Here is a 24,287-nt window from a genome sequence, read left to right as displayed (position 1 = left end):
AAAAATGCTATTGTGAAAAATGCTATTATGGAATAAAACGGCCATTGTGAATAAAAAACATTGTGTAAAACACAATTGTGGAAAAAAGGTCCTTATGGAATGAATAGGTCATTGTGGAAAACTCCATTATGGAATAAAAAAAGGCCATTGTGGAAAACGCTAGTATGGAATAAAACGGCCATTGTGGAATAAAAAGTCTATTGTGTAAAGGGGCATTATGGAATAAAAAAGTAATTGTGGAAAACTCTATTATGGAATAAAAAGGCCATTGTGGAAAACCTTTGGCCTCTACAATTAACAAGAGGTGCTCAAAGTGGTGGCCGTTAGCTTTCAGACATTTTTTGTGAACAGCAAGATAGTACTGCTTTGGGAATGTTATATGGTGCGTTCGCATTGAATCATTAGTGCCCCCTACTGGCCAAGAATTATACAGTACTTACATTTGACAAAGTTGGGGACCGGTTTTCTCGCTCTGATTTTGCAGAATAAAGAATTACCACTGCACGTTGACTATGAAAGTTCGGAAAGAACATAATATGACATTTATTTTTGTAATTTTACAGTTGATAAATGACTTGGTATCATTCCCCTCACGTTCACATTCATGTTCCAGAAATGGAAACACGCACATAGGCATACACATACACGATCAGTTCAAAGTGGAATATTTTTTTTTATTGTGGGACACTCAAACGGCCTCCAGTGATACAAGAGGAGAACAGGTATGTAAAAAAGTAACTTAAAATAAAATAAAAATTGACAATGAAAAAAATAAGTTGCATGACTCACAGTCCATTATTAAACCCAAACGATGACAAATATAAGGAGGTGTTGGAATGTCTGGACAGGAAATAGAAGTCTAATGTAATTCCTGTCCATTAACCCCACAAAAATAAGTCAATTCAGCCCTGAGATAATCACACATGCAACAATAGAAATATTTCATAACAATCACACATCATTAAAAGCTGTATTGTACAGTACAATACAAACAACTAAAAAAACGATTTTTGCACGGTCGTGTGACCCTTGCAAAACAAAGTATGGAAACCAAACTGAGAAATGGCACGAATGAAAGAAGTCTTTTAAAAAAAAATAAAAAATATGGAGAGTTGTGTCATTCTGTGACACAGCACAATGCTGCCCCGAGCAGATCAGATTTGTCTCTGCACTGCAAAGTGTGTGTGCCCCTCCTACATCAGATAAGGCTTAGGACATACCACACTGCATCTCGTCAATCAAAAAAAAAAAAAAAACTATAATGGATAAGAGCAGCCTTTTGAAATTGTAATCAATGTAAACTGATATTTTATTTTGAGTGTATGTGGGGAGTTACTCAATTTGCAAAACGGGTCTTTTAATGTGACCACCCAACAGGATTCACAATCCATGACAACACAATACAAGAAGCCTTGTCCAAGTGCTCCCAAAGTGCTTTGAGCCAGATGGGAAAAATAATAATAATAATACAAAAAAAATCTCATGATACATTATTCTGGTAACTAAGGCTGGAATTACACTGCAGGTCCAACTGCCCAATTCCGATTCAATGGCTATATTATTTTGACTGTCTATTTCATGTACATTTCAACTAAGTCACAAATAAATAACCAATGTGACTGTTTATAATTACATAACACATGAACCAGCCCGCATAACGCAGATGACCAAATTTTAAACTCCACAAGCTTCAACACTGGACAGCAACAACACCAGACAATAATACGACATAATACAAATATATAACATTCTATACCATTTAGCTGGCCAGGGCTGACTCTTCCTGCCGTTTGGACACATCAGGAAAGTAAGCCCACCGTTATTTATTTCATAATGAATAGCCTACGTTTTGATAGAATCAAAACATGACAATCCTAATCATAGTGGGTATTCGGTGAATTGTGTCACTTGAAACTTGCAGTGTCAATCCAGCCTAAGAGCTGCTTCTTCCTGTCGAAAGAGCGGAAGATGGAAGAGGAGGGGGCGTGGTCAACTAATACTGCAGCCACTGCAAAGTGCTTCCTACGAACCCCGCCGCTAACACATACAGACATCCACATGAGGAGGATACATTCAAACACACCGCGACTACTTCCCTCTAAAAATGGGAACCGGAAAACATAGTTTTGTTATTTAAAAAAAAAAAAAAAAAATTCAAAAGTAATAATCAAATGCATATATTTCTTCAAATAAAAGGTACCTTATGTGGCTCCACTCATCACCATTTCCTCTGCCGTAGCTACTTAGGTTCAATCGAGAACCGGTTTTACCAATAACTTAAAAACAATCTTTGACAAAAGAAGTTAAATGACAGCCTTCATGAATAAATACAACCAAATATAATAAAATATATACAATTTCTTTAAATTAAATATATTGATTGTTGTTTGGGGTGGAAAAAAAAATCCATATAAATAATTTGTAGAAATTGGGAAGTTGTGAGTCTAACCAGAACGGGGGAGTTAAGGTTTATGGGTGCGAGTTGTCCATAACAAGGGTGCCAGTCCACTCAGTCCAGAGCGCGAGCCAGCCCCTGCGCGATTTGGCGGGTGAATGTCTTCATAAAAGAACAGAAAAACAAAGACAACATATTTAAGTACACACAGTGATAATCGAGCCTTTATGGCCTAAATAAACTGGTCACTAGTACGGACAACGAAGGCCATCTCGTCAGTGTATGAAACCTCTGTCATTAGCCTCTCGTCTCTCACGTGACGTCAAAAACGTGACTTATTGTCCGGAAAATACGGTAATTAAATAGGCAAAAAAGTGAATGTGAGGCTTTGTGAAGCACTTTGGGCAGCCACTGTATGATAAAGATATGCTGATAAGTACCCACCATTTACCATTTTAATCAAATTGGATGGTGACAAACTATAATTTAGCAATGAGGCGGTTCAAATAATGATGACGGGGTGACAGACTGACGATTACGGTTTGGTTCGACTTGAAATAATGACAGACTGACGAGGATGGACAGGTGGCCCGGCCGCTGGCGAATGAAGGGCCGGCATAATTTACTGACACGCCCACCTCTGGATTTACTTTGGTCTAATTGTTTTTTTAATCACAAAAACTTGGCATTTGAACTAGAGATAGACTGCTATGTTTTTTTTCAGGGCCAACACTGATTATTAGTAGTCAAGAAGGCCGATAACCGATATTTGGAGCCGATATTCATTTTCAGGAAAAAAAACATTGGCATCAAAATAATAATAAAAAAAAAAAAATTCTTATCTTTGTTGAAACGTCTTATTAAACGTATTATTGTACAATTTTTCAGATTTGCATAATGTTGACTTTTTGGGGAGGATCATTTTTAATACTTAAAATTTTTGACAATATACATCTTTTTCAAACTCTAACAAAAAGTTCAGGGAGCACCCAGGGTCGTCTCAAAAAGTTAAATGAAAACTTAAAAAATAGCTCCATATAGTTGTCTACAGTAAATAAAGTCCTCCAAAATTTCAAAATGACAGAAAAGTTCAACTTTCACATATCTTTGTTTTGATTTCAACAACAGTTTTAAATTTATTTATGAGCCAACAGATTTTTTAAAAAAGCAGATGCCGATATTCGTCAAAACGCTGAATATCGGCGCCGATAATCCGTCTATCACTAATATCAACATGGATATTTTTGATGAAGACACAAACGGTAACTGAATTGTGTATAAAGGCAAAATAATTATATACGAAAAATGGCCCTTTGACTGCTTTCTAAATTGATTTATCTGAATGTCGTAACTGCATACAGAAAGGTATTTTACTTACCAAGAGGGTCTTTTTCTCCTGGGATCACAGTGCATCCCCACTGGGGCTTTCAATGTCTTGTTCTAGGATAGGGTGGAAAGTTTGACGTGAATTGGGAGTGTCTCGAACGTCAGGACGTAAAACAGAGCAGACGCGAAACCGTCAGCACGTTAAGCGTACTTGCACTCACTTTGTGCTTTTTACACTTCATGGAGAAGTTTTCTTCGATGAGGACACAGTCTGCGAGGACGAGAAGAGAAGGTGAATCGGCCCACACATGCAAAGTGCCAACAGCAGACAAAAGCAAGCACGGAACACCAAGTGGGTGGAAGCAAACATTCAGTCCCAACGACAGCCAAGCTCGTGTTCAGCTGCATCGCAATCACAGACAAAAATAACAACATGTACAGCTGAACGCCTTAAAGCTTGAAACATTGACGTGACATGACACAAAAACGTCGCCACCCTTGAAGATTTCAGGTATTCGGGAATTGTCCTCTTTATTTTACGCAATCATTCAATCATAACCTTTGACTGAAACAAATGTTGTAATTAGACTGAGGATGATGACGTATGCTTTCCTGAGTTATAATTCAATATCACCATGCATCGCCAAAGACGGATGGTCAATATCAACAGAAAATACCTTAGCGCCCAACCTGACTCACCATGTTAAAAACATAAACATAATATCACATGACACTATGTGAACGTGTTAAGAGTACTCGGGTAACAACCAATCACAGCTCACCTGTTTGCTGAAGCTCAGCCATGATTGGTGGTTACCTGAGCAACTGTGATGTCATTTTCAGTCGACGGCAATTGACAAAATGGCCGCCCCCGGAGCTGGGTAAAAACAGATGGATTTTGCTGCTTAATTCCTATTCCACAAACACAATCCGATTATGAAGTTTAGTCGAGGGGGCTGAATAGAACATATCATTGAAAGTTCTATGCAAGCCCACTAGTTGTAACAGGGCATTTGGATAAATATTGCGTTTGTGGAATAAGTGTTAATGCACTCGTTTTTAGCCATCTCTGGGGGCGGCCATTTTGTCACTTCTGTCAACTGAAAATGACATCACAACTGCTCACAATGACCAATCACGTCTCAGATTCAGAAAACAGGTCAGCCATGATTGGTTGTTGTGAGCAGTTGTGATGTCATTTTCAGCCGACAGAAGACAAAATGGCCGCCCCCGGAGATGGCTAAAAACGAGTGCATTTTGCTGCTAAATTTATATTGCATAAACGCAAAATTAACCCGAATGCCGTGTTTCAACTGGTGGGCCTGGTCGGAACGTATTCTTGAAAAAAATATGTTTGGTTTGACTTCCGCTTTAAATAAGATTTCTGGTGAATATTTTATTTGGTTTCTCCATAATGTGAGATTATCAGAAAGGTTTGATATTGAGTATGCACAAGTCTACCATTTCCAGCTAATGCAGCCAACAGATAACAGAATAAAAAAAAAATCTTTAATTTGATATCTGGTGATTTGTCACTCTGGAATATGCCATTTGTGGACAGTCCTCAACACAGATGGTACAAGAAATACAGCTGTTAGCGCCGCGATTGCCTTTGAAGTGACAACAAAAGCAGGCGCGATCTTTTGAAAGTTTTGTTTGTTTTCGAACGGGCCCCTTTTTGAGACTCTATTAATACTTGATCATGCGTCAAAGAAACTTTGACGAGAAAATCGAGCACGATGTGGGTCACCCCTAATGCAGTGTGACCTTACCTGCCTCCAGAGCACACCTGTAGTGGAATTTGCTGGGACAAGCTTTGAAGAAGCAGCCTAGCGTCGCACCTGGGGCGCAGCAGGCCGAGCACATCTGCACTTACACAAAAAAAAAAAAAAATAAATAAAAATTCATTAGCGCATCTTTGTGTTCGAGCAGTTTGTTATTTGCAGCACGGGTACTCTACATGTTTATCTTTATCGTAAAAGATGCACACTAGTGAGAAAAGATAGCATACGGCGGGGTAAGCAAAACTTGCAGAGCACAAGTCATCCGTGGTTTAGGGGGTCTTAATTTCGAACGAACCCACATGCTGCCATGACAGCCTTCGATTGCTGCTTTACCGTCTCCTGGGCCACTTTGACCGATTCCTCCAGGCCATAGACTCTGCCCTTGACCAAGAAGACGCCGGCCGACCAGATGCCACAGTCTTCGTGGAGCCAGTACTCCCGGGGCTCCATGGGCAGCACCGGCGGGCTGTACCAGTCCTCCACATCGGCCGGCCACATTTGTGAGCAAGCACGTTTTGCCGCAGGGCTGCCGGTGTTGTCCGCAGTCCTCTGGCGGCTCGGCGGGAGGCCCTTGTGCAAGCGCCGATTCGCTGGCCTTTGGCCCCAGGACGAGGGGGCGGCGGGCCGTTTCCTCCCCCTGCCCCCGACGCTACAGGACGAAGAATCGGAATCACTGGAGTCGTCCTTGTCCCCTTTAAGGCCGGGAGTACGTGTTGACGCTTTGGGTCTGGGCAGCCGGTGTCCCTCAGGGTAGTAGGGGCCGTGGAGATCCCCCAAGTCCATGGCATTGGCAGAGAGCCCGCACAGGCAACAGACGAGGGAGCCCCGACGCTGACCCTGAGTGGACGCCCGGCCCGGCAGGAGACAGGAACTGCTGGGTACGCTTCCCGAAATAAAGCTGCTGCGGTGATCCTGTAGCTCTCTCTGGCCCTTTTTGGCCTGCGTCCTGACCTCTTCCGGGTAGTTGACGACAGTGCATAGTGAAGTGGATGACTGCTGGCGATGCAAGCGGATGAAGGGGGAGAAATTGTCGAACCTCAAGTGTTTTTTTTCCTCCCTGTAGTGGACATACCTTAGTTTGATCTCAGGCTCCTTAGGAGCGAAAATGGAAGAAAACGGTCTGGGTTCGTACTTCTTCCGTCGCCTTTTGGGCGTGCGAGCCACTTTTGTCTTTGCAGGAGATGACTTTTGCGGACTTTTGGCGGAAGGTGGGCTTTTCTTTGGAGATTCTTTAGGTGCTGGTGGGGGACATCTTGCTTGATTTTTTTCCAATGAGGGCTCCGAGTGCAAACGGAGCCCTGGCTGCTTTTTGGAGTTTTGAAACAGAGGACTTGATGTTGAACAGAGTCGCCTTTTTGACCTCACAGGACTCATCTGTGGCACATGTCCAGGGTAGGGTACATCGTCCGGCACACTCGTCGTAAACTTCGGGCTTTTTCTGCACGATTGTTTCGAATTATTAACACAAGCTGAGGTAGTACTTTTGTATTGATGAGTTTTAATGCTATTGGCGTTACCTTTTACAGGCTGGGATACTGCTTTTTGTTTTGCATTCGCTCTGCTTCTCCTTTTTCCATCCGACAAGGTGTCATTCCTCTTTGGGGTTGTTGCGTAAGAATCCCGAGTTGTCACTTTGGAAGCATTCACGTTAGTGTTGACGAATCCTGATATTTTATAACTCCTTGAATTTATATTCATAACCAGCGATTGTAAGCGAACGCCTCTATTTGAACGCAAAGGCAGCTTCCTCTCCTTTACAGTTCTCTGGAGCGCACTGACATTGCCGTTCATGTGAGGGGTGAGAGTTTTGGGTTTGTTCTCTGAAATTCCTGACAAACAAGCATCCTGTGTCAAGTCAACCAAAGGCTTCAGCTCGGGCCTCCTCGTGTGGACAGGCTGTCTGTTTTCATCGCTTGAATCGAAACTTGCGGCAGAGTCGCCGATGCCAGACCTGAGCTGAATGGCCCCTTCTGTGATCGAGTCATCCCATGCAACCTCATTTGCTTGAAAAGAGTTGTCCCCGCTCGGTGAGCTGGAGGCCCGGGGCAGCATGAACACATCCTCGACGTCACCCAGTGAGGTAGCAGAGGGAGAAACGGGGTCTTCTAGAGGGCTTTTATAGTCCCTGGTCATTGAGCACAGCTCTATTGCGGCCTCTTTGTTACGGACCGCCACTGGTTCCTCTTTTTTAGGTACTTGTAGCAGCATCTCAGAGTTTCCCTTCCCCTCATCGCTCCTTAAGACAGTCGTGTCAGTCTCTGGTGACAAGTCAGAAACAACACCTAAACTTGACCAGCTGTCATCTTGTCCATTTTCCAACTTTTCACTAGTTCCCACCCTCCCGGGAATGCTGTGTTCCTCTCTGAGGGTCGCGCCGGAACTTACTGCCCCATTTAATTCGCAGAGTTCCTGTGCTAGACAAAGTTCATCAACATCTGGAGCCTTAGTGTAAGCCTTGGTGGCGAGGTCCACTGGCGTGTCGATGTGTTCCAAGTAATGCTGGTTCAGTGTATAGGCGGTCTCCCCAAGCCCTACGTTAGCCTCGCAAGAAGGGAGGAGGGAGAACTTGCTGATAGGCGGCAAACCAGTTAGAGGCTGAGCTGCTGAGTAAATGTGAGACCTGCTCACATAGGATAGGGTCACTGTGGTGTGGGACAAGGCATTGTCTGGTTGAATTTGATCCGCTGATTGGTGTGAGGCATTTGAGGAGATGGTCTCTGAGGAGGGTAATCCAGAGTTTGGGTGCCAGTCTGGGCTGTGGACCAGGTGCTGGACATCGCAGGACTTGGCATTCAGGCTGCCATTCCTTGTCAGGTCAACCACGCTGGGGATGCTTGAAGTGGAGATGGAGAGGTCCTGAGGTTGAAGCTCATCCAAACTCCCTGGCGGTTGCTCCATAGCAACTGCAACACACAAAGTTGTGGAGTCAATTAACTTTTTCCAATAGAATTTCTATACCAAAGTGTTTTATTTAAGTTATTAAAAAAAAAAAGCTTAGTCACGAAAGCAAACACTTTCTTTCGATAGACTTGGGAGTAATCTTTACACACATTAACACAACTACTACTGTTTTGAATCTCCACTTATCGTGGAACTCTGAACTCTTTCTTTTACCTAAAGATCGTAGAATGTTTAAGCAAGAAATTAGTCACAAACGTTATGCTGACACAACAACTTGACGCGTTAGGGAATAACGTTCACATAAAACAAAAACGACAACTACAAAAAAAACACGATACAGCCAAAAGTATACGTTTTACATGTTCTTCTTGTACGTCACCGATGTTTATAAGGAACTTCTCAGGTTCAAAAGATGATTTTCTTGGAAGCGACTGACAACTTACCAACAACGTTGACAGGTCCAGGTGCCAACTCGATGGTTAGAGCTTAGCCACCGCTAACGCTAGCTAGCTAGGCCCGGCTATGCTGAACTACGACCACTAATAGTCAGTTTTAATTTGTTTGAAATAAGGACAGAAAATCACTGCGTTTACATGAGTGTTTTGGAAATGAGAGGGATTTACGGCGACCAATGATAATTTCGGCGTGGTGTAAGGACATCAAAGCTTTAATAGTATTCTCTAATGCCAACTTTTATTGCTCAACCGTTCTACGCGAAGTCACTGTGCTTAGTAACTTAGTTCTACGAAGAACGGCAAAAGCTGTTAAATGTTTGGCTCATTCGGTTTGAGTTATTGCTAAATACTTATCCCGAATTAGAAAGTACACAGAAAATGTGTATCAACTTGTGAAATTGTACTCCAAGAAGACATACAAACCCAACGACACGCGTTATTTATGAAGTTCCGAGGTAATTTTCATTGACTTTGGCAACGTGTTTTAGAGCACTACACGTATCAGGGCAAGGCCCGGCTGGCTGAAACAAAGACGGAGCGGAGGTAATACGCTGAACTAAGGAAGCTGCTCAAACTTACCCGAGCGGGAGGGATCGTCGCGTTTTAAACGTCCAGCTGAAAAACACTTCCACCCCGCATCCCCTTCAAGATTCCACCTACTTTGACAAAATTACTAAATGCCCCAAATTAAAAATTAGGACCTTAGACTTTCCTGAAACGCTTGATAACCGCAGCGTCAAGTTGTCTCATACATCGTCAATTTCCCGATGCACCCTCCACAATAAAATATAAGCTGTACGCTTCTGCAGAAACCGTGACAGCACATACCGGGAAGGATCTTTAAATAATTCGCACTCTATCCAGATATTGACAAAAACCTTTATTTTCTGTTCGAGTCTGTTATTTGTGGTTCTGCTGGTAAACGGATTACGACAGTCTCTCGTTTACCTCTACAGTAATTTAAAATTTTCCAAATCCTTTTAATTTCAGTTTCTCAACAGTATTCAGATTTCTGTAGTCCCCCATTAAAGAAGACTGATCATCTTTGTGTTGAAACCAAAATAAAACATTTGCTTTTTCTGTTACGGACCAAACCAGTAACTGACTCATAGTTTATGCATTTTCCACCCTGTCACTTTAAAACAATGACTTGCCTGTCAATGTTGCCTGTTTTTGAATAAGGGGATGTAAATTAAAACGTCTTTTTTTGTTATATTCATTGATTAATCGACAAAATAATTAAAAGTTGCAGTCCTATAGTAAACAAAAAAAGTGTTGAGCTCACCTCCATTTGTGTACTTCTTTCAATCTTTTGCATGTTTAAACATATTTGTGACAATATTTTGTATCTGCTTAAACATTTGTTACAAAGCATGCGACAATATAACATTACAATATTTGACCTAGTAAGCACCTGAAATAAGTTAGAATATGAAAAAGGATGTAACAAATGGTAAACTACACAACGCAGTCAAAAAGGGTGCAAAAATATTTATTGCTAATAAACCTGTAATCATTTGGTGAATACGTGTATATGGTTCATATTTACAAAATTAGAGTACAGAGGAAGTGGAATGCGAAAGAAAAAAAAATCCCAACCATTTAAATAAATAGACTGTCACTGAACAAAACTACAAACACAACCAACTTCTAAACGGCTGGAACAACGATTGCAGTGAAAGCAAAAAAAAAAAAAAAAAAAAAAACCTATATAAAATTTAATACATATAAATTATAGCCAGAGAACCTTATCCATGTGCATTCAGCTGCAGTCATTCAATGGGGATCAATCCAAGGATGGCAGAGAACATCTATGATGTTACTTTGAAGTCAGGCGATGGAGCAACATGGTAGATTGCTGTTTGATACTGCAAATCTGTACTTCTCTTCCTATTTCCATCTGTGCTGGAATGCTGACACAGCAACCTGAACGCAAGAGCCATTCCTACGTTTAATGCGTGTATTAGTCGCCAAAAATGCTGGGCCGTTTGGACGTCACATTCTTGGCTCGCAACAGTCTAGGAGTAAAAACAGTAGCTTACACAGTCATAGTTTTAGTGTACGCGTGGCAGATGCTCAATTAAAAACAATATTTACACTAAGACAATGACAGGGAAAAAAAAAAAATACAGAAAAATGTCACAGTTAACTGAAGTGCATGGAATGCAAATTCTAAACATGAAATCCGAACTTCATACCATGTGTCCTTTAATAATAAATGTTTGTTTTGTGACCAGTGTGTGTTGTGTTACAAGATAAGCCATTACAGAGCTAAAATAGTCGACTTTTAAGCATGCAGCAAGGTAGGGGGAGGGACGTGACATTCAGAACTCCTTAGTGTCCTTATTTTCAAACAGGTGAAGTCTTTGCTCAGGTGTCAGTCCTTCCTTTAGACTCTGTTGGGATTGAAAGGACAGCAGATGTTACGATTGAGCATGTCACGTCTTCAGAGATGGGCATAACTGCAAAAGCTCTTTGCCAGGTTAACGTCAAGTACAGTTGCGCCCGTATAAGATGGAGGTTGGACAATTTGTAACCGGACCAAAATCTTTGCCTTTAAAGTTACGTAAACAAGACTCACATTCCAAGCAGCAGTGTAGTTTTCCCACAGCAAACTTGTAATCTAATCATTGCTTCACTGGGCACTTCATATAAGGACATCTCAACTTGTCTTAAGAAAGTGGTTAAAGTGGAAGTCGACCCAAACATTTTTTTTAAGAATAACTTCTATGCACGCCCACTAGTTGAAACAAGGCCTTCTGATTAATATTGCGTTTGTGGAATATGAATTAAGCAGTCAAATCTAGCCATTTCAGGGGGCGGCCATTTTGTCACTTCTGTCGACTGAAAATGACATCACAGTTGCATAGAACATGTTATTGTAAAAAAAAAATATGTTTGGGTTGATTTCCCTCTTTAAGCCAGGACTACAACCTACCCAAGCCATAAAGTTGTAGCTCAATAAGTCAAAACGCTGGTTGTTCTGCCTGTTTGCTACCGACGTGAAGAACAAAACCAAATAAAATAGGTGAGTTAGTTTGTGGTCCACAGTGGCACTGCAAGCAAATCATTCACAAAATGCACATCTGCTAAGGTGTCGTTACACAAAGGTTTATCATCATCGTCGTCGTCGACACACACATTCAGTCCTCCACAACAGTGTCCATCACCACCATGCATCTGTGCAGTGATTATTTGTGCAATGCAGGAGTGACTCAGATCTGCCTGGTGCTTTGAAGGTGGACGACGAGAGGATTTATTCAAGACGACCGTCGTACCTAAAGGAGAGGGGAGGGAGGCCTACACGTCCGCAGCAACACTAACTGTCCCAGGGCATGTCACGATTCACAGACTGGGGACAGAAGGGGGGGGGAAAACAGACCAGTGAGAATAAGAGGAGAACGTGGCTGAGGACCAGCTGGCTATGCTGTCACAAATTGCACGCGGCCACTCCGGCCAGTAGATGGCAGTATGACACGGAGAGCCGCTGCTCTGCCGGAATCACCCGCTGTTAATTCTTTTGGTGCAATTTACAGGAGACACAATGGGTGGGTGAGGCACTTTCCAAAGAAATCCTGAATCAACAGCATTACGGGATGAGGAACTTGACTTGAGCATTAACAGGAAACCCACCTTTGACCTCATGGTGCGTTCTGAACGTTTGGCCGCAGCAGCTGCCATCTTAAGAATGTCAGGGTTGCTTTTGGACTTCATGATGTCTGTGGGGAAATCGCAGAGATAATTTTATCTATCTATATCTATGTCTATGTCTATGTCTATATATCCGTGTACCATATCCTCCTCCTCGGTCCACTTCCTCCAGCGATGGTTCACCAAGTGCCTCGTGAGCCAGCTGCAGCTGATCTCTGAGCCGGCCCAGATCCCGCTCGGCTTTGGCCTTGACGATGCTCAGCTCTGTGTAGATGTCTTTGTACTTATCGGTCGCATATTTTTTGTCCTGAAAAGACAACGTTTGGCAGTTCAAGCAACGAGCGACTCTGACAAAGACCTTGAAGGGAAAAGGTCTCTGAAAAGAAAGGGGGCAAATAGGGGGACACACTCTCTGTGCAGCTTGGAGTTCATCTTTCAAGGAGTTGATTTCCTGCTTTAAGTATTGGACCTCGGATTCCTTCACCCTCAGCATTACCTGGAAAACAAGCAGATGATAAAAAAAAAAACAACAACACTGAATACTTGTGTCAAAATTCACTCAAACAAATGTCATTCTTAACATTTATGTGCATCTATAGGAGGGGTGGAGAAATAATTGATTCTGAGGCGCATCTCGATGTAAAGCACTCTGAAGTAAATTTGAATAAATTATTAAATAATTTAATGCTGGCTGGATGATAGCATGATTGCAAAGTTGTTCTACTGCCAGTAAATCATCACAACCGTACTTCCAACTCGTAGAGCTCCTTTCCCTGTATTGTGTTTGCGTCTCCTGCGCCGTCCTCAGAAGTCATTGAACGCATCTTGGTGATCTCTGCTGCCAGACGATTGTTAAGTTCCTGAAAGCGCCACCCCAAAAAAAGAAAAAAAAGCTTAGACCAGTTGAGTAGAGGCACAGTGTACCATCACGGATATTTGCGAATGAAAATATCATGTCGTGCCATTGTGTGTGCGTGTGTTTTTTTATCAGTACCTGGTTGTGAGCATTGAGCTCCTGGTTCTCTCTCTGACACTGCCTGAGGGCCTGCCTCTCTGCCTCCAGCGCTTGGGCCAGGTGGGCGTTTTCTAGGCACTTCTGGGAATACTGTTCTGACAACACCTCAATTTCTCGCTGGAAGGAACACAGTTCCTCCCTGCAGCACAACACAATACCAGAGAGAGAGGACAGTCAAGATACCATACAGCCAAAGTTCTGGTTGTTGTTCGGATAACAACTAAATCCTTAGCTTACATTTCCGACAAATCAAGAAATGTATTTAAAGTTTGATGAGTATTCAGCCTGCAGGGCTCCAGACTAACATTTTGCACTGGTGAGCCCAACTTTTTTTCTTTCGTGCACCAGCACAAATGTTAGTTACACCCAAAGAAAATTGTAAACAAAGTTGCTGCCTGTCCTTTTAGGCAATATTGTCGGATAATTTTCAGTCAGACGATTTTTGTCCATCCCCCGAACTGCCACAAACTGGGGAAAAAAACAGACGGGGGGCATTTTGGGTACGAGAAGCAGGAGCAGTAATTGTATACGAATGTATATTTTTGTGGTGTAAAATGGTCCAAATAGTTTCTAAATGAATAAAATGGTGTGCTGTTACCCATGTACATTTTATTTTAATTACAGTCCTAAAACAGCAGTGACCAAATTTAATTTTGCGATGAAGGAAGCGTGTTAAAAATAATGATGATGGAGTGACGCCCAAGTCACTGGCGAAGTTCACTGACTTGCCCACCAGTAAAATCCCACAAGACTTACTCCTAAAGTATCGGGGCTTGACAAAGTGCAAAGTTCTGAACATATTGAGCCTTAACTTAACCTTAGGAGTAGTCAAACCCAACATTTTCTTGACAAGAATAGGTTCTATGCAGCCCCACTAGTCGAAACACCGCATTCTGTTTGATATTGCGTTTTTGTCCATCTGAGGGGGCGGCCATTTTGCCATGGCTCAGCTTCAGAATACAGGTGAAATGCGGACCCCACAAAGTGGACATTTGTGGTGATCGTAATAATCGGGCCACGCGGACGGTGTGACGCGTCAATGACGCACGGTGAGTTTTTGCAGATGTCCGGAGAGGTGATGGCCTCATTTCCCCCAAACATTTGCAGCGTCTCCTGCCTAGCTCATCTCAGTCTCTGGGCACCCAAATTGGTCTCAGTCTAAAACCCTGACCTGCCAAACATTGCAAAGTTGCGGCAAACATACTCATGCTGTCTGCGGATCTCCTCCATGTCTGCATTCTCTGCGTTGCTGTTGACCTTACGAGCCTTGTCCAGCTCTTTCTCCAGCTCGTTCCGGTGAGCATTTTTCATCGCTTCAATTGCTAAGATCGACACAAAAGTTTGTCAAATAAGGAACAACTGTGACATGACTCCCTTCCGCCGCTTTCATTTTTTTTTCCCTCCCATGACTTACCGGAAATGGTGGCCGCAGTTTCCTCTGCCAGCAGTCTTTCTTTTTCCTCCTGCAGGTTCTCGAGCTCCCTCTGGTGTTTCCTGTGGAGCTCATCGATCACCTTCTGATGAGACTCTTCCATCGCAGCAAAGCCCCTCTCACAAGTTGCCTGTGACAGGACAATACGGGGACAGTGAGTGGACAGTTTGGCTCCGCTCTAAAAGGACCAACAGGCTCTCCGGACCACATGGGCTGAGCGGGCACACGAGGATCCCACACAGACGGACGGCCCCGTCGATTAGCCGGCAAAGAACTTGCAAGCTACTGCGTGTTAGCCATGAGCAAGTTGAGTCCGTGTGAGCACAAAAGGGTTAAGAGGAATGACAGGATACACAATGAAGGTACAATGAAGAAAATGCATAGACATGAAAGAGGGTTTAACAAAGTGTATGCTGTCATTTGTGTATCAACAAATTATGTATGTGTCTGATTTTGCTTATGAGACAGCACATTTTTGGATGGTTATACGGCCCGAACCTCATTCACACACTGACAAGCACTGCACGGCAGTCAGTCACAGCGCAAGTTTCTACAAGCCCGACCAAACACGTGGAGTGCTTCCGTTCCTCTATTCACTGACGCTAATCCGTGAGCTCAGTCGATGGCTGCACGTCGGCCCGCGTCCATTCCCCGTGCTTCAATCCAACTACAGCCCACGGAGGGGAAACGATGGTCTCGTCTGTTTTTACAGGGATAAAATCTCCTGGGAGCTCAGCTCCAGGAACCTACTGTGAGAAGCTGAAAATCCTCCCCGAGAGCAAACATAAACTTCCTGCTCTGACATCAGACCAAGCATAGGCTTTATTTAGAAGGCTGTCAGACTCTGTATCGTGCAAGTAAATACATTCTCGGTCATGGCGTGGGCATGAACTCACTATTCAGACACTTCAGAGCACTTAAATTAGCCAAGTTATAAACGGACTAACTTCAACCCCAACACAAACTTTAATTTGACCAAATCCAAATTCGAACCGAAAAAAATATCGTAGCAAAAAAAAAAAAAAAGATAAGTCCAGAGTAAGCAATAACACACCTTCAGTGCCATTAACAAAGAACATGTAGTTTGACAATATGCCACAAAAAATAAAGGATTTCACTCTAGTTTTGGTGTTGTGAGCTAAGGCAACATGCTCTTAAATGCCTCTTTGAACCTGAACATACTTATGTTACTATTTAAACATACTTTTTTCCTTTTCAAAATGACAACTATTCAATTAAAAGGAAAAATGACACCACATGGTCAAGTTTTTGTTGCCTTGTTTTATATATATATATATAAAAAGTATTTTATCAGACGCCAAACAAAATTAGCTATGTATATGGGCACTAATATTAAATGCTAAAAGTAGCAGAAATACTGTTTAAAGGGGAAGTTAACCCCCCCCAAAATTATTTCTTGACAATAATATATTCAATGTGTCACCAATCATGTTGACTGAGATGAAACGATTAAAAGCACCAATTGTTAAATGGAATTATTGGGAAATATATCAGCCCAATAAACACCTCAATAAGGGTCATCTCGTTACGAGTAACACGCGACATCTGAGTGGACATGAAAAAATAGCCTACACACCCCTGTTCAAAAGCCAGCATTTTGTGTTATAAAAAAACTGAGACAAATATAAGTCATTAAAAAAAAAAAATCAGCAGTAATATCAGCTATAACCCATACAACTCGACTGAAAAAAAAAATAAATAAATATACTAGAGAGAAGGAATAAAATAACTGAAATGATGAGGTTGCACAAGTGTGCACACCCTTTTATTACTGGGAATGTGGCTGTCTTCAGAATTAACCCTTCATATCCACTTATCAGAGAGTGTGTATACTTGTGCAAACACCACCTTTCATTTGCCCTTCAACTCATTCATTGCCATTGACGTATTTATTAGTCTTTTCACAGTCCAGCCATTCAATCACGTTAGGGTAAAAGAGGGTCTGAAAATGTCTGGCAGTGAATGAGTTAAAAGTTTTGGGTTTTTTTTCTAATTGAGTTGTATAGTGTTCAATGAAGGTAATCATGGTGGGAAAAGTTTTCAAGCGAACTACTTTTTTTTAATTAAAAAAAAAACTCGCACTGGATTAGGATATACTGTATACAGGTCATGGTCAAAAAAACTTGTGCAATGATTTTTCTCATTTTACTTTTTATATCACTGTAGGTCAACTAATCCACCAAGAAAATGGAAAACGATCCGTTTCATTCTATGTTGAAGAATCAGCTCATGAGTTTAAAAAAAAAAAAGGTGGTATCAATGACAGAATAAACTCAATTAATGTTATAGTTCATGCAACACAGAAGGAAACTGGTTAATAGAACAAGGAGCAAGTATAGGATGCACAGGGTTGGGGGGGGTAGAGGAAGTGGATCTGGGAATGCCACAAAGGAACACAAGGCATCACAGATGGCGAACGGTAAGGACAACGAACGCTTCCACCTTTAAATTTTCCAGGTCTTTCTCGTATTTCAGCCGTAGAGTGGTTATCTCGCCCTGCTCTTCGCGACGTCTCATCTCTTCGGTCATAACTGAAACTTGCGTCAGCAGCTCCCGGATGCACTCCTTCAGACGGGATGTCCGGCCAAGGGTGCCGAGTAACTGGCCGTCGTCAGCTGTCGACGCCTCGTTTGGGTTTGAAGGAGCAATCATACGCCGCAGCTCCTCCATTTCTTGGTCAAACCTCTCGATGAGGTTTATCCGTTCCAACTCGTGCTTCTTCTTGAGGTCCTCCATGCAGTTTGTCAGTGAATCAATCTCTCTGGCCTTCTCTTCTGAGCGCAGGCACAGAGTTTCACTGGCTTCAGCAATTTCTTTCCTCAGTCTGTCAGATTCCTGCTTATAGCTGTCTTTGACCTCCCACAGCTCCTTCTCATGCCTGGCTATCATGTCACAGGTTTTATCAGCTGAGCTCACGGGCTCCCCTTCTGCGCGGATGCAAGTCCCCGGTTCGGACATGTTTTTCGCAGATGCGTCAAACAACTGACTTTGAAGATCAGCCAGTTGGGTCTGCAGATCTTCAGCAACCTCTCTCAATTCCGGGCAGTTTGGACACTGAAATCCATGGACGTCAACTTTGGTCTGCTTTTTCATAAAGTCTTTTTCATGCTGCACCCGCAGCCTAATAATCACATATGACATACAAGCGTCTTTAAGTGCATCAAGCAGATAGTCAGAAGACTGCCTCTGTTTTAGAGCAAATGTAAAGCTAGCTAGAGCCGAAGAGTCGCCGTCATCTTTGGCCAACTGAACCCTCAATGCAATTTTTGTCAAACAGATTGCCTTTGCCTTTAGTGTTTCAGTTAATTCTTTAAGAATAAGGCTGTTTGTTTCATCGTCGAGCCAGTTGTACATCAATGAGAAATCGGACTCGGCCAGTCGCTCTCGCTCAGCTTCTGCATCTGCATTAATCTGACTTCTCAAGAGCTTCAAGCACTTGTGAGCAATCTCTTGTGCCAAGCTGCTTCCACAGTCGAGATGATTTGCTTCTGGTTTTATTTCAGTGGTACTCAGAATCTGGCTCAGGAATTCTGCCTCTAAAACCAACGTCATGTCTTTTTGACTTGCACAAAAAAGGCCTTCCTTTCGAGGAGTAAGGTGTTTGTTTACACATAAGGTGCCTTTTAAACGATTCAGCATTTTCTCTACATCAACATCTATCTTTGACAACATGTCTAAAACCCGATTAGCTGCCTCCGACCTCTTCTCAACCTCATCTACTACTTGCTTTAAAATACCTTTATTAACGTGCGTTGCTCCTTCCTGAACACAGTCACTAAAATCTAAAAACGTTTCACCTCCACTCATCCTCATTTCTAACTTCTCCCGTAGCACCAATATTTGATTTTCTGCTTCTCTAAGCTTCTCTTTATTCACCTCCTCTGATTTCCGCTGCCGTGCAATTAATTCACGCTTGCTGGATTCAAGTTCGACACAGTGTCGTTGTGTAGTATGGAGGGCTGCCTCAGTGTCAAATAACTTTGCCTGTGAGGCTTCAAGTAGGTCTTTCAGTTGCCCCTGCTCCAGGTGTAGCTCCTCATCCTGATAATCCGCCTGGAATCCCAGACCTTTCAACGTGGCTTCTCTCAACTGCAATTTCTTCTCAGTATCCTTGAGGGTGTTGCCAAGCTCCTCGATTGTAACCAGAGCTTCATGGAGCCTTCGCGATTTCTCATTTAGCTCTCTCTCGAAATACTCCCCGTCTATGGCATTAGCCTGGCTTTGGGCCAGGTCAGCCTTCAGTCTTTTCATCTCTTCCAGAACAAGATGATGCTGTTTGACACACTGACGGCTGAGAAGCTCAGCTTTCAGTCTGTCGATTTCTCGGTCTGCCTCAGTCAGTTGGTTCACTATCTCTTGGCAATTTTGTTTCAATGCGCCGTTTTCACTTGTTAAAATCTCTATCCTCTGAGTAAGCATTCCAATAGTCTGCTCTTTTGTCACGGAATGGTTATCAATTCTTGAGAGGGGAAAGAAAGGGCTTTTAATACTTTGCTTCTGAACCTTCCCAACCAAATCCTCCATGTTTAAAAGACGGGATTCGTATTCCCGGATGGTTTCTCCTGCTCGGGCCAAACTCCTTCTAATCATCTCATTTTCAATCTCCTGTTGGCATTTCCAGGTCTCCAATACCTTCTGAAATGGTTGGTTCTCTGATGTTTCTTGATTAAACGTGTGGCATTTCAGCAGCTTTGTCAGATCCTTCACAGTCAGATATTTGCCAGCTGTTAAGTCGTTAAGTTCTTGAACTGCTTCTGTACTATCCAGGAGCAAAAGGCTAACTGTTTGCTGGACAGGTTCAGGCACAGTGCCTTCCAGAATGGGTATTTTTGGGGGTTCAGAAAAATTAGGGTCCTTAAGAGGGTGGTGAGAAAGTGAAAGGCCAAGCTGTGCCTGCATATTGCGCTTTTTCAACTCTTGCAGCTTCAGGAGTTCTTTGGTCTCCTGGTACTTCTTTGTTAAACTTTGTGCTTGAGGACTAACCAGTTCTGGCCTCTTCATCTGGGGCGTCACATCAGCCTCCAGACCCAAATGGTGTTCCAGCTTGGAAAAGGGGACCAAACAGTTGGTTAACACACAGCAGGGGACACACAAAGATTTGATATTCAGCTCATTTCTATGAAAATGAGTCATTACAATTAGAATCCCATCATAATAATATCAAAATTTGTATAATGTAACAATTCAAAGCACATAGAATTCTCGGTTTTAATTCTGCTAACTAAAATCAAAGAACAAAGAGTTGATGGCAGGTGTTAGTTACAAAAGCATGCTTATGAAATAGTTACAGGTTACTGCATGTGGTAAGTAATGCAATATTAGTTTTCTTTAGTTGGATGGTTTACTAAAGGATGAAAGGCATACCAAGACTTTCCAACACGGTATTCCGCTCCAACCTCCTTATACCAAAGCCATACTTTGTGGAATCACATTAGCCAAGGTAACCCTAAAGATTTTCTTCAAAACTCCCTATACTTTCAGCTACATTGCACCACAGCAGCATAAGACTAAAACTCAACCATGACCAAGAAAAAATATAGATTAAACTGAATAACCCAGCCTGGCTCTGGCAACACTCATCCATTAGCGCGTACGAGGGCATACACACATGCCACCACACACACGCACGCACGTAACACACACAAGAATAGGAATCGAATGAATGGTCTTTGCATAACCATGCTGGCAATGTTTGCAAAAGGATTTATGTAGTTAATAGACAATGACAGTTTTATATCCATGCACATAATAAGAAACAGCCCAGATGTTAATCATACACATTGACATAAGTTAATCGAATAGACTGCCAATGCGTTTATAACCCCAGCGCAATAAAGTTCCTGATATGACTGAGTCATGATGTATCATTTATGTAGTGTCAGAATCAATAGACCCCTGAGCTCTTTAAGTTTGGCTGGAAAAAGCTAACTTAAAGGTGGTCCACACTATATCCTGAGGATCGCATGAGTTCAATTATTTGGTAGTATTAGGCCTACAGTATGAAACAGAAGAGATTAACAAGTAGAAGCCAATGTAATAATTAGACCTCTATGTTTTATAACATGCAATGAACTCATGCAAAGGCACACATTGGTAGCCCTTTTTTAAAAAAATGTTTTTCCATTATTAACACATGCAAAGGATGTTACACAATAGAGAATATATAGCTGTATAAAATCCTAAAATCCATATTAAAATGGGAACAAAAAGTCAAATGCGACTGCACTCTTGAAAAACTCACCGGAGATATGTAACCTGCTCGTATGTCCTGCTCTCTCTCAAGAGCTGTTCTCAGCTGCAATTCAAGGTCCTGCTTGTGTTTGTTGGAGTCAAGCAGCTGCTGGTGACAGCCTTCCAATTGTGCTTTAAGTTCTTCTATCTGGAGACGCAGAAGGGAAAACATTTGATGTAATAGTAAGTGTCATTCAACGTACCAGTGAGGGGAATCAGTCAGATGATCGGTTGAGGTTGTTCACAACGAGAAACTGACGTGCAAGGCCAATCAGTGGCTACGTTTACATAGAGAAAATATCTTTAATCCGATCAAAGTTTGGATTAAATATTTGATCGGTTGCACTGTGTTCATGGACACAAATATTGATCCGATTTAGGACTTGCGTCTTCATGCATCACACTTTCGATCCGAACTTTTATTTTGACATGCGCAGATATACCAAATATACCGGAAATAGTAGTTGAAGAAGAAGAAGCCGTAGCGACTTCCGTGTCAACAAAACATCGCTGCGTCCATTTCTACTTCAAATGTTAGCGTTGCTTCGTGTATTTTTTTCCTGTTTGCGCAGTAACATCGAGTTAACACTTCCTAATGACCAGTTCAATCTTGCGCCCGCCATTTCTGTCGCTCGCTTTGATTCTATTAGCTTTCGGGAATAACAGAAACACATACACTGACGTCACAGACATGCGTGGTAAAGACGGTTTGTTCAGAAATTTCGGAATAAGTGTTCTCATGTGCGCCGATCGGATTATCAATTGACGTAAACCACCTCTCTTGTTTGGAATAAAATCTTGATTGGAATGGGCTTGATCGGGTCAAAATATTCCGAATAGGGTGTGTACATGAAGATTTTTTATTCCGATCAGTCTTTTAATCTGAAAAAAAGTGTTCATGTAATTTTTTTTTTTACATTTTGAAATAATTGTTACTGGGCAGCTCTAAAATTGAAATATGTGCACCTATACTCCATGTGATCGGCATTGGAATCGGCTGCATAAAACCCTGATCGGAACACCCCTAGTTCGGAGAGTTGTAATATCGACTTTTCTAACCAAATATAACAGCGCTCATGAATACTACAGAATTTAAAAATGGATCGTAGATTCTTCGTGGTTCCCAGATAGACTTAGAAATAATAATCAGGTTCACGATGGTGCCAAATAGCTCACAATGAGCTAATTTGCACAGCGGCATACAAAATCTCCACCATGTGGCACAGGAAAGCACTTATCCCCGTACTTACTGCGTTTCAATATGAATTGTTTTAGACTGTAATATTTACCATAATTCTGACATCACTACTGCACTGGTGCAGATGATGGACTATGTACACTGTGTTGTACATGTTTAAAAATATGAGACATTTTTGCAAAGGCAATCTTTAAACGATGCATTTTCCTTTATTATTCTTAATTTATATAAAAGTGGATCACGCTTTGGCAACAACAGGAAAATGTCCACTCCAGGGTAACACCAATTGAGAATAAATGACCTAAAACAGGACAATAAGGGGTAAACGTACCCCTTGCTTGTAATTCTCCAGCAGGTGTTCAAGCTCCACAGTCTCTCTGGCGGAACCTGTCGAAGGCAGGGGCACCCTCCGCTCTTCCCGTATCGGCGTCTTCTCTACCTGTCGCCAATGTTGCTCAATCACCTCCTCTACTTTCTGATGCCTCTCTAGAAATTGAGGACCTGATGAATCAGGCACTTTGTCTGGACTCTGAACGTCCGTTCTCCCGCCTTCTTTGAGCGACGAGTGCTCCATCGACGAACTCGTCACAGACTCATACCTCTTTCGCCTCTCCTCCCTGCGCCGACTACGCTCAAGCTCTCCAAGGTCTGCCTGGAGGCTCTCGGCCTCCTGTGCCCGTTGCTGAGCCAGGGCTTGGGCGATCGGTCTGAACTCAGCCCAATCAAAAGTCTTCGATCGACCCTCTCGCCTACGCTCACGTGCTCGGCTCTTTATGACGCCTTGAGTGGTTTCTCTTTCCACAGATGAGGTTTCAGATGAGGGAGAGTCCTGAGTCACGTCTGGTTTGACCAGGCCCTCCAGAGGAGAAAAAGAACCATGGTCGTCCGTTGAGCTGAAGGACAGTGAAAAGACAATGTAAAGGAGAGCATCCAGAATAAATCTAACACTCCCCAATGTGCATCAGAGACATTCAAATAATGTTTTAAAAAATGAGAAATGGAAAAACCAATTGGATTTTACTCACCTCGCTACATCAGGAGCAGTAGATGGTCTGACATTCTTCATAACAGCCTGGATCCAATTTCGGCGTATACCCGCTGTCATGGCTGAAAGTGTGTAAACTCCCTCCTGAGTCTAAACATTTAAAAACACATATAAATATAAAAATTACATAAGGCAATGCACTGCCCTCCCTAATTAGTGGTACCCCTGGTTAAGATGATTAATTTAGGACCAAAATTTAAAAAAATAAAAAGACAAAGAAAAATCCTCCTCTTTAGCTCAATCTACAAGTTTTCAATGGGGTTGAGGTCTAGGGACTCAGACAGCCATGGGAGGAGCTTGATTCCGATGAACCATGTCTATAATTTTTAATATGAGAATATGCTTTTACAATAAAAATCACGTTTATTTAAATCTTTTAACACATCTTAACCAGGGGTGCCAATAATTATGGAGTGCACTGTAAATATTCAATCATAAAATAAATGACATTCCTACATATTAATTGAGGCATTCTTAATCTAGACAAAACAGCTTACTTGTATTTGGAAGCCATAATTTCGTTGAGCCTGGTATTCAGTGACATTGTAGCAAGTTGACAGATCAATCTCACCGTCCAGGTCAGAAGCCTTTTGGATCAATAACAGATGTATAAAAAACAATGTAACAACAAAGTCGATAAGCATGAACAAAAAAAGTCAGAAAAGTCACCTCCTCTGCGATAGAATCCTTGTAGTACCGCAGGCTGTGATCTGTCAGAACAAACCAGGATTTCTTCCACTACAGCAGATAGAAGAAAAAACACGAGAATGTTGAGCTGTCTATGAATCAAGATAACGTGGTCAAACGAAAAGGGATATAAATATACTGAATTT

General features: G+C 42.2%; 2 protein-coding genes across 9 annotated transcripts in view; both read right to left on the bottom strand.

The window, feature by feature from the left end:
* Positions 1–653: 653 nt before the first annotated feature.
* Positions 654–9,614, bottom strand: LOC147129552 (uncharacterized). 3 transcript variants are annotated; one of them, XM_086017467.1, is made up of 6 exons: positions 9,441–9,614; positions 5,839–8,408; positions 5,494–5,587; positions 3,943–3,992; positions 3,774–3,835; positions 654–2,557 (listed from the first exon to the last, which is right to left on the bottom strand). In XM_086017467.1, coding segments are annotated over exons 2-6 (2,772 nt in total). In that variant the 5' UTR covers positions 8,404–8,408; positions 9,441–9,614; the 3' UTR covers positions 654–2,556. The 3 variants fall into 3 exon arrangements, 2 of the variants coding, with proteins under 2 accessions (XP_085873593.1, XP_085873595.1); XM_086017469.1 differs by lacking the exon at positions 9,441–9,614 and adding an exon at positions 8,850–9,424; XR_015082733.1 differs by lacking the exon at positions 654–2,557 and having other exon boundaries at positions 5,801–8,408.
* A 723-nt stretch (positions 9,615–10,337) lies between these two features.
* The window catches only part of mpripb (myosin phosphatase Rho interacting protein b), a 78,265-nt gene continuing 64,315 nt past the window's right edge, over positions 10,338–24,287 (bottom strand). For 4 of the 6 annotated variants that reach the window (XM_086017471.1, XM_086017472.1, XM_086017470.1 and 1 more), the window contains 14 exons: positions 24,124–24,192; positions 23,952–24,041; positions 23,435–23,544; positions 22,741–23,302; positions 21,222–21,359; positions 17,423–20,023; positions 14,942–15,089; positions 14,732–14,849; positions 13,507–13,666; positions 13,262–13,372; positions 12,922–13,008; positions 12,654–12,819; positions 12,495–12,580; positions 10,338–11,257 (listed from right to left, as the gene is read on the bottom strand). In XM_086017471.1, the coding sequence (XP_085873597.1) occupies positions 11,186–11,257; positions 12,495–12,580; positions 12,654–12,819; positions 12,922–13,008; positions 13,262–13,372; positions 13,507–13,666; positions 14,732–14,849; positions 14,942–15,089; positions 17,423–20,023; positions 21,222–21,359; positions 22,741–23,302; positions 23,435–23,544; positions 23,952–24,041; positions 24,124–24,192 (4,518 nt within the window). In that variant the 3' untranslated portion in view covers positions 10,338–11,185. The remainder of the gene's footprint in view (positions 11,258–12,494; positions 12,581–12,653; positions 12,820–12,921; positions 13,009–13,261; positions 13,373–13,506; positions 13,667–14,731; positions 14,850–14,941; positions 15,090–17,422; positions 20,024–21,221; positions 21,360–22,740; positions 23,303–23,434; positions 23,545–23,951; positions 24,042–24,123; positions 24,193–24,287) is intronic. The other 2 variants (XM_086017474.1, XM_086017475.1) reach the window with 2 other exon arrangements.

The sequence above is a fragment of the Filicampus tigris genome, chromosome 19, assembly GCF_054856515.1.
Source record: "Filicampus tigris isolate MCC_2025a chromosome 19, RoL_Ftig_1.0, whole genome shotgun sequence".
NCBI classification, from domain to species: Eukaryota; Metazoa; Chordata; class Actinopteri; order Syngnathiformes; family Syngnathidae; genus Filicampus; species Filicampus tigris.
The sequence above is the reverse complement of the archived record's forward strand: the minus strand, read 5'-3'. Positions and strand labels throughout refer to the sequence as shown.